The 10,219-nt window shown below is 34.4% G+C and overlaps 1 protein-coding gene across 1 annotated transcript in view; it reads right to left on the bottom strand.

Annotated features, from left to right (window-relative positions):
- Positions 1-1,127: 1,127 nt before the first annotated feature.
- The window catches only part of LOC108735377 (gamma-glutamyl hydrolase-like), a 21,563-nt gene continuing 12,471 nt past the window's right edge, over positions 1,128-10,219 (bottom strand). The window contains exons 3-4 of the mRNA XM_018467314.2: positions 6,232-6,282; positions 1,128-1,232 (exon numbers count right to left, since the gene is read on the bottom strand). Coding sequence (XP_018322816.1) covers positions 1,217-1,232; positions 6,232-6,282 — 67 coding nt within the window. The 3' untranslated portion in view covers positions 1,128-1,216. The remainder of the gene's footprint in view (positions 1,233-6,231; positions 6,283-10,219) is intronic.

The following is a 10,219-nucleotide window of genomic DNA, read 5'->3' as shown; positions in this document are numbered from 1 at the left end:
GATGCGACAAAATAAATATAAATTTCCTAATATCGTCCCCTTTCGTGAACGTTATATATCGTCCCCGGGACGATATTAGGATCTCGTGTGGTGAACATAGCGTTCATATCACTTCATTTTGCATGTAACTTTAGAATGTTATTTTTTATTTTTTAGATGCCGAAAAAAAAAACTGTTGGATGCTGGAGCAATGACAAAAGCTGTTGAAGCCGCACGAACGAATGAAATGTGTTATAAGGAAGCAAAATGATTTGATGTTCCAAGACCTACTTTAAAAGATTACGTCAAAAATTTGGAAAGATCTGTAGAAAGTTTGGTGTCTGGAAAAATAGGAAGAAAACCAGTTCTGCCGATAGAATTGGAAGATGATGAGCTGGTAAAGTGTTGCTTGCAAATGGAAAAAAAAAATTATGGTGTCACTTTTTCTGATTTAAAACGAATGGTGTTTCAATTGGCGATCAGAAATAATATTCCACATCCATTTTCACTGACCAAGAAGAAAGCAGGCAAAAAATGGAAAAACGGGAAAGTTGTATATGGCTCGTCGTCCTGAACTATCATTTCGTCATTGATCGCAATGAAGAATATGTCGAAAAATATCTGAAAGTTCATACTTTTCATCAATGTAGTATTCATTACTAATACACGTGTTTTCTATTTGAATAAAAATGGGAGATCTTATTTTGCGGACACGCTTCGTAATTTAAAAATTATCTATCTATAAATATCTTAGGATGTTCTGAAGGAATTCCGAGCTGTTATGGTATCCTCTTTAAACACATATATTTGTTCATATGGACTTTTATCAAATTTTCCGGTATACATTGGATTGTAATTATAAATGAGGTTATTCCTCAATTCTTCCAAATTATTAAAGGAATTATTGTTTCTTCTTGCTTCTGACAGAAAGAAATTCGCAAAATATTGTGCCACTAATACAGCCTCCTTAGAATGAGGTATACCGGAATTAAGTTTGAATTCAAACAAGTTTTTCTCAGGATGGAATTGTAAGCCATAAAACGGATATTTTCTTGATTCAAAAGTTGAAATAAATTCTAGACCGTTTCTATCCTTATTGGTCGATATAACCATCCAATCTTCATCTAAACCGAATCTTGTAAAATTTTCTTTGGTTAAACAGAAGCCATGACTATTGAGAGTAACATTGCGCCTAGTAAGAGCGTCTAATATGTTTTTTTCGGCATCTTTAAATAAATTACTTTGTTGAAGATCTGAAACAAACAAAAAGAAATTTATGTAAAATACAATTGAATACAAAAAGCAATAACTACAAATACTTTTGCCAGTTACATTAACTGAAACCAATACACGTACCTTGTTAACAACATGGTAACAAACAGAAGTTGCAATTTTTCTTATAGGTTAATATTGTTGGGACGCTCAAGAAGAAGTGGCCAATTTTAGGTATCTAAGAAGTTATATAAGCCAGGATGGAAGGAGTAGTAGTAATATAAAGTAGAGGATAAATCAGGGTCGCGAACGGTTAATAGATGGAGATACCGTGGATATAGAAGGTTAGAAATGAAGAGGTATTACAAAAAGTAAGAGAACAGAGGACTCTATGGAAATCAATAAGAAATAGGCGAGTTAGGTTAGTAGGACACCTTTTCAGGCATAAAGGTCTAGTCAGAGACATATTAGAGGTAGAAACAGAAATTAGGAGGGGTAGAGGTAGACCTAGATCACATAATTGGCAATAAAACTGTCGTATTTACTTTCTTCTTTCAACTTACTACTAGACTGGAACAGTTGCTGGCAGAATGCCTACTTTTGCTCACAACAGACATTGTAAGGAATATCGTAATCATAGAAAAGACATTGCATCATCATCATAAGGTCGTCAGTCCTAAGACTGGCTGGACACGCACCTCCACTCTTTCCTATCCTGAGCTAATCTTTGCATTTCCCTAAAACTAGAACAACCTATATCCTTAACTATTTGCGAACAGTGATCTAATCTAGGTGTACCTTTACCCTTCCTAACTTCCGTTTCTGCCTCTAATATGTCTCTGACTAGACCTTCATGCCTGAGAAGGTGTCCTACTACCCTAACTCGCCCACTTCTTATTGACTTCCATAGAGTCCTCTGTTCTCTTACTCTTTCTAATACCTCTTCATTTCTAACCTTCTCTATCCAGGGTATCCTCATCATTCGCCTGTAACACCACATTTTGAACGCTTCTAACCTTTTCTTTTCCGCCGCGCCCACGTCCATGTTTAGCACCCGTACAACGCCGTGTTCCAAACATACACCTTTAACAACCTTTACACAGAAGTTCAACATTCTTAGGAATTCAGAAAAGATATAATTCCAAAGACGACCCTGTCTTTTTTCGTACCTATGGAACCTGTACTAGCTGCACCGGCTGCTATTATTCGGTTATCTCTGTTCGTTTTGTCTGTACTACTCATGAAGCACTAACTTAACGAGAGCGTATTCTTGGAAAAAAGAAAAAGTTTAAGCAAACAAGTTGTGACTGATGTAATTAACCTTATTCTTAATATTTAAATTTACAAAATTTAAACACCCATAACGGCATGTATTGTAGTAGCCGTGTCCAACGGGAGGAAAAGTTCAACTTTCTGAACATTCAAAACCAGAAAAGCACCCAGAAAGCTGTAAAAAGCAGAGAAAGGCAGGAGAATATACATAGCTTCTATGTTTGCAAAAGACCAATAGGAAATCTACCAAAGGTAAAGCTAAGATGGTATTATACCGACAGCAAAATTTTGGCAGAACATAATCACCCAATTAAATTAATAGAACAACTATAATACGTGCAGATTTTGAATTTGCCAAACGGATAAAAGTTGTAAGAAGTAAAATAACAACAGTCATCAAAAACTCACAGGAGCTTCTCAGAAAGTCCATTTAATACAACATCAAAAGTAATAAATTCAGTTTCATATTATACGAGTCAACAGATAATTCATGTGCAAAACATTTCTGTTTGGTGTTTAGAATGAATGCTAAGTGTCAAAAAATTAGTTTTACAAAAAAAAGGGAGCCAATCGAATTCAGTTACATGCTGGGTACAGATGTCTTGACTACGGTAAATAGTGTTAGTGATCTAGGTGTCACTTTCGATTCTAAATTGTTATTCGCTTCTCGTATTGATCATGTATTAGTGAAAGCATATCAAATGTGGAGTTTCTTGAGGCGAAATTGCAAAATTCAAAAGATTCTTTTGTAACTTTATTTAATTCTACGGTGCGCCCTCATCTCGAATACGGCAGTGTCGTTTGGTCCCCTTATGGAATAACGTCATCCATAAAAGTCGAATCTGTACTCCGCATTCCGTCGAGACCAACATGACTGCATGAACCCTTTGCCATCGCGAGAAAGCGAACGGATGTTGGACGAAACGATACCTTCGTCAGAGCTCTGATTCTCGCAAACGGGCTTTCGCAATCGGCAAACTTTTTTTGTGATTCAGAAACCTTAAGCGAAAAGTAGCAACTTACCTGACTGAATTAGGGCTGTGATACACTGCTATTCTAGGCTTATCTAACATACGATTGTTTACTTTACAGAACTATTCATGATTATATTTATATCGATCTCGTTATCTTTTTTATACACTTTGTCAAATCAAATTATTTATACATAACTATTAATTCTACTCTGTATTCTTTTTCGAGGGTATTCCCCGTATAATAAATAAATAAATGAGTATTTAATGTAAAATTGAAGATGGCACTTTGAGATTAACATCTGTAGCGAAAATCACTGGTTAATATTATCAACTCCTTAAAAAATTTAGTGATTTTGCTTCGGATGGAGATAGTAATATGTATAATTTTTAAGAAGCATACCCTTTNCGTGCTGTCAAACCTACACTAGCAAGGAGATCGGGCTGAAACTATAGCTACAAGCTATCCAAGGATGGTACTATAGAATGTCACCTCAAGGTAGGCCTAGTGGCGTCATCTCTTGGTTAGGCCGGAAACTTATCAATCCACCCTCGTACAACAATAAAACACGGGCTAATGATCTTCTAGAGCGGCTTGTATCGCTTATAGAAATTATAATTACTTTCAAATTTTACTAAAATGTAATCAGATACGGAAAATTGAAGGAAAATTTTCGCTTTAACGCCAAACATTTTAATTTTTGTTTCGAAGACAAAGCTTTTATGTAGGTGCAAGTTGTGTTGTTTTTTCCTATAGTAACACCTTATGATTTATTACATTTTTTTGTTTTGAGTACGGTAGTGAAAATTTATGGTAATAATCATCATCATAAGGTCGTCAGTTCTAAGACAGGTTGAACAAGTACCATTACTCTTTCCTATCCTGAGCAAACCTTCGCATTTCCCTAAAACTAGAACAATCCACATCCTTAACTATTTGCGAACAGTAATCTAATCTAGGTCTACCTCTAACCCCTCCTAACTCCTGTTTCTGCCTCTAATATATGTCTCTGACTAGAATTTCATGCCTGAGGAGGCGTCCTACCAATCTATCTCGCCTATTTCTTACTGACTTCCATAGAGTCCTCTGTTCTCCTATTCTTTCTAATACCTCTTCATTTCTAACCTTTTCTATCCACGTTATCCTGAACAAACGTGTTATATAATAAAACAAAATTGAAACCCAGGTCGGATTATCAGCCCCATCAGACTCAGATTTTGCCATAACACAGAAGTTTTATTCAGGACTTCCAAACCAAAATTTTTTAACAATTTGACTTCAAACATCTTCATCAAAATAAATACTAGGTCTGTTCAAAAAACATCGCGAATTTTGAATTTCCGAGGGTTATGTATATTCCATTTTCAAAATTTTTGTGGCGTTGTGTTGGTACTCATGTTTTTCACTTATACCGACAAGTTTGGTCATATTGAAAGTTCATTTAATTTTTGATAGCTGTTTTGTTTGCAAGTGTTTTGGCTCGTTTTCGACTTTTGCCTATTCCAAAAAATGGATCAAAGAATCTGTATCAAATTTTGTGCGAAAACCAGAATTAAGTGCACGGACGCATTCCGAATGTTGATTGTGGCATATGATGAAGCTACCTTGGACCGAACCAACGTTTATCAGTGGTACAAAATATTCTCAGAGGACAGAGAAGATGTGAATGACGAAGAGCGTGCAGGATGCTCGAGCAAGTCAACAACAGATGAAAACATTGATGAAGTGAAGAAAATAGTATTGGCCAATCGTCGAATCACCGTTAGAGAAGTTGCTAGGGACCTAAGCATATCGACTGGCCCCTGTCATTAGATTTTTACCAACGATTTAACATGAGAAAGGTCGCCACGAAGTTCAAAACAAAATTGCTCAATTTCGACCAAAAACAGCATCGCATTAACATTGCTAAGGAGCTATTGGACTCTGTCCGCGACGACCTAAATTTGCTCCAGAGGGTCACAACTAGTGATGAATCATGGGTTTATCGTCATGTCGTGGAAACTAAAGCTCAGTCATCCCAATGGAAGCTGCCGCACGAGCCAAGACCGAAAAAAGCGCTCTAAGTTAGATCGAATGTGAAGGTTTTGCTTACAATTTTCTTCGATTGCAGGGGCGTGGTGCATCATGAGTTCTTGCCACATTTGCACGAAGCAATCTGACACAAACGCCCGGATTTGTGGAAGAACCAAATTTGGCTTTTGTACCATGAAAACGCCCCTGCTCACACATCGTTACTTGTGCGCGAATTTTTAGCCAAAAACCACACTACCACCACCATGACTTTTTCTTGTTCCCGAAACTGACGAAGCTCATGAAAGGATAACGGTACGCTACGATTGAGGAGATAAAGACGGCATCGAAGGAAGAAGTGCTTATAAGATGGGAAAAAACGTTGGCAGAAGTGTATAGTATATGGTGAGGATTACTATGAAGGAGACAAAATAGATATAAGAGGGGAAGAACGGGGTAAAATGACGAACTTCTGCATTTAAATAACAATTTTTTTTTTGAACCACTGGTACTGACGCGATCTCAGTACCAATGCCCGGCATTAAAATTAATATGCAGTTATCAGGCCCGCCTGTAACCTCTCAGTAAGTGTATAAACCGAATTTGTTACAAGCGATTGTTTCATATTTGTAAAATAAGTAAAATTGTTGATGTTTTTGTTTCTGTTTAATTTTACCATCAAAATTTTGGGCGATGATGATGACGATGGTAAGATGGACAAGTTTTCGTGAATTAGATTAAATATAGGCGTCTAGAATAATGGATGCTGAATAAAAAATAACTTACCCATTGGTTTTATTGACCACTGTTTTATAATACGTATCATTTTGTCCTATCCTGAAACAATGGGAAATAGTAAATGAAAAATAATTTTTTTGTTTAGGATTAGGCTGGGTAAATATGAAACAGGAAAGAAATGGGGGAAAAAGAGCAAGCTTGTAATTAGTATTTTTTTATATTAAAATTGTGAAGATCCTCATATTTATAGTCTAACTTAGATCTTATGGAATTTTAAATCCAAGAGTGGATGATGATGTGAATCTCGTACATATTTTCTCGTTAGATGAGGTTTAAACATTTAAATTTATATCTAAGAAACTAATTAAATAAAAGCTAAAGATGCATTCGGAGCTTTATTTTCAGAAATTACAAAATTCAGGTAATGTCAAACTGGGATTTTCCGCCTCACATTCTTTTTCTATTTCGAAAATCGTTAACAGTGTAACAATAGAATCAGTGGAGATTATACATTTATTAATGGATTTACTGCAACTGGTATTTATCTCCTAAATAGAAATCAGTACCCCCATAGAAAGATTTGGCAGTGAAAATTAGAATGGTATCACGCAAGAGGTGCTCAAGCAGTTGATTATTCAGATCATGATAATGTAGATGCCGATAAATAGCTGCAGAATACAAAAAAGCATCTTGCAGAAAATAATAGGGCAGATATAGTTGGAAAGTCTGATATAGAAACACAGAATACGGATGCAGGAGCTTCAAATGTAGTGTAAGTGCACCTGTTAAACTGTCGGTGTCGCTGAACCTTCCATCGCGAGCTGAATGTTCTAAGAACGCAAAAACCTCGTTCGAATGTTTGTTACTGAAGAAAACAATAAGTAAATCAACCCTTTCTGTAAAGAAAATGCCACACGATAATCATCACTAGTACAGAACTTATTCCGCTTATAAGAATATGATACAATGAATAAAGAAAAGGATGTTTCAGCAAAAACATTGAAAGGATGGGAGAAGAAATTAAGTGAATCTAAACCAAAGAGTTCCAGTGAGACGGAAGGTATTTCTCCACATTGAAGGAGATTCGGATAACAGTTTATATATCGTGGACATAGAAGTAGGTAGAAATGAAGATTTAGGAATGAATGTGGCAGAGAAGGAAATTGAAGTAAATGTCGGGAACTATATTTGTTAGGTACACGGGGTAGTCGGGTAGAATTGTAAACAAATTGTAAAGAGTGTCCTATTATGTTCGTCACGTACAGTTTATTACAGTTTTATTGGTATTAATAGCCAAAATTCCCCTCGGCTGCATTCTTGTAGATCCAATGAGCGCCTACCTGGGGGTAGGATAATATTATGTTTTTACATTATAGTTAGATATAGTAATTTCATAGATTTTATAAAATTTTAAACCAGTGCTATTATAGACTCGCTGGAGAAAACATCATCTCCATAAGACAATCACGATTATCCTAATTCATTCCTATTGATTTTTATCATCATTTTTAATTAATCGGTATTTGTAGTTTTAAAGTTAGTTTATAGTGGATTAAATTTAAGTTAAATTAAATATAGTTATTTCTACAATCACTACAACTACGTGTCTTATTTCATGTGGTACTTAGTACACCCCGTTGACAATAGTTTATATAAAAAACTTAATCAACGATAAAACANAAGGAGAGATGCAGTCTACATGTAAATGTACACAGGATTAAAACTAAATGGATCTGGAATAGAAGTTGTAGGTTTAAAAATTTTTAAAAACACTGTCTACACTCGTCAAAACAGATTAACTGTTGTAGATCGCGTTGATATACTACAAGTACTTAAATTGAATTATTCTTTAAAAATTTAAATCTAATTAAATATTTTCTAAAGTTAGCATTTTAAATAATTTTTTAAGTAATACTGAATAGGTTAGATAGGTATTGCAATTGTTTAATTCAATAAAATAATTATGTATGACAGGAAAGTATTTTTATTTCTAATATTAAGACTATCGCAGGTATTTTTGCGAATAAACGATGAATATTAAAATAAAACACAATAATATAATTAAAAAAACAACTCGACAATTGTCTTGAAAATGACCGATTATCAACTCTCATCATAGATGGTGAACAGTGTCCAACGCTAATTTAAAACCGATTCTTGTCAGAACCACAGTAGTTCTACGCTATGTTACGGACCAATTTATAAAATAATAATTAAGTTTTTATAATTTAAAACAGTTATCATTCTAATTTCAGTTTATCTTCTCAAAATTTGAAATATTCTTTGTCTTGGTTGTAAATAATAATTACATTTATCAAAATTTTGTTTGGAACATTCATTGCCCAATTGTTATTAAAACTATTGTTTCGGACATTCTCTGTTTAAACTATTGTAAGCCATATTTGTTCACGAATGAGAAAATTCAATATTGATTGGCATTGGCAAAAGACACACCAGTCATATTCATACAAGCATTCAGTTCGATATCGAACTACCGAACATATTTGAAGAAGTTAATAATTAATTGTATCCCTTCATTATTATTATGAATAAAACTAAAGTGAAATAAAAACGAAAATAAAATACAAATAATAAAAGTAATCAACCGAGAAACCCTGGTGAAACCCTACATCACCACATTAGACTACAGTAAGATAGAAGTGTTTCACTTTTTCCCTAACTTGCTTCATTTCTTCCCAAAGCGAAAGTTAAAAATGAAACAGTATGTGTTTTCTTTATTTTAATGTGCTTGCAGTACAGCACAATTAAAAATGAAAAAAATATTTTAGGAAGCTATTGGAAACTCCAGCTAGTGAAAATAATTTAAACTTCAAATTGTATCCTAATCTACCAAAATTATGAATGTTTTAAATTTTGCTTCACTTTTACCCCACTTGACCTGTTGAGTCGCAATATTCATTTTAGTATTTGTATATTTTTTCGGCATTTATTTTTATAGTTCTAGTGGAATAGTTATTTTATTATTATTAGAATATTTTCAATTGTATACATTTTACAGCAGTTATTTGGGAATTGTAGTTTGCCGACCTTCGAAGTTCAACAAATTTTATGGACCATTGTGTCGAGTTCTAATGTAATATTCAGTTTCTTCTATTCAAACACGAACACCCCAATAAAGTTCAATTGGGTTTTCTCTTGGGTCTGTTTCCCAGAAGTCAAGGCAAACTGCAAATTTCTAAAGATGCGTTGCACGTGTGTCGGGACCCCAAGTACCGGTTAATGCCCTTCTGGTACTATCTCTATTTTTCCACCCCTCTGTATTTCTGTTTTCCTTTCATAACAAATCACGATCTTCTACTTTTTCTCCAACCAATCAACCTTTTCCAATTTGAATTTAATTCCACCCCTAAACTAAATCCTCCACTTTTCTATTTTTTATAATTTCAGAACTTGTCATTTTCGGAGACAGTTGCAATTTGGCCTTCAGTTCAATCATTCGCTCTTTCGGTTCGGTTTCTATTTTCATTAATTTCGAGTTTTACACAGTCCACTCTACATAGTTAAGTTTTTTTGTTATCCATTTGTTTTGTTAAAGGATTTGTTAATTCTTAAGTGTTGTAAATATATAGTTAAAAAAACAAGTGCAGTTTCACAATTACATTTGCGTAATTCCTAAAACTGGTCCCTACAATAATACAAATAAAGTCGTCAAACTACGGCGACAACATGACCCTTCCTCATTTATTTCAAAAAATTCCTTGAACTCGAATCTACTATTTATCATAGGTGTATTAGCATTACTTAAGAATACCGTCCACCTTCCAAGATATAAGCAAATACTAATGTTACATACTATACACAACAAGTGAAATATAGGGTCAATTGAAAAGTCCCCGGCCTGACACATAGATGGCGGCACCAGAACTAAATCCATATGATTTTCAGTTAGTCCTAACCTTCAAAAGACGCGTCTATAAATTTGACGGCTGTCGGATCATTAGTTTGTGAATTATAGCATTTTTAGTGAAGCAACTTTTGTTATTGTGAAAAAAATGGATAAAAAGGAATTTCGCGT

The sequence above is a fragment of the Agrilus planipennis genome, unplaced genomic scaffold, assembly GCF_000699045.2.
Source record: "Agrilus planipennis isolate EAB-ADULT unplaced genomic scaffold, Apla_2.0 scaffold27, whole genome shotgun sequence".
In the NCBI taxonomy this organism is placed as follows: Eukaryota; Metazoa; Arthropoda; class Insecta; order Coleoptera; family Buprestidae; genus Agrilus; species Agrilus planipennis.
Note: the sequence above shows the minus strand (reverse complement) of the source record. Positions and strands in the feature narration are given on the sequence as shown.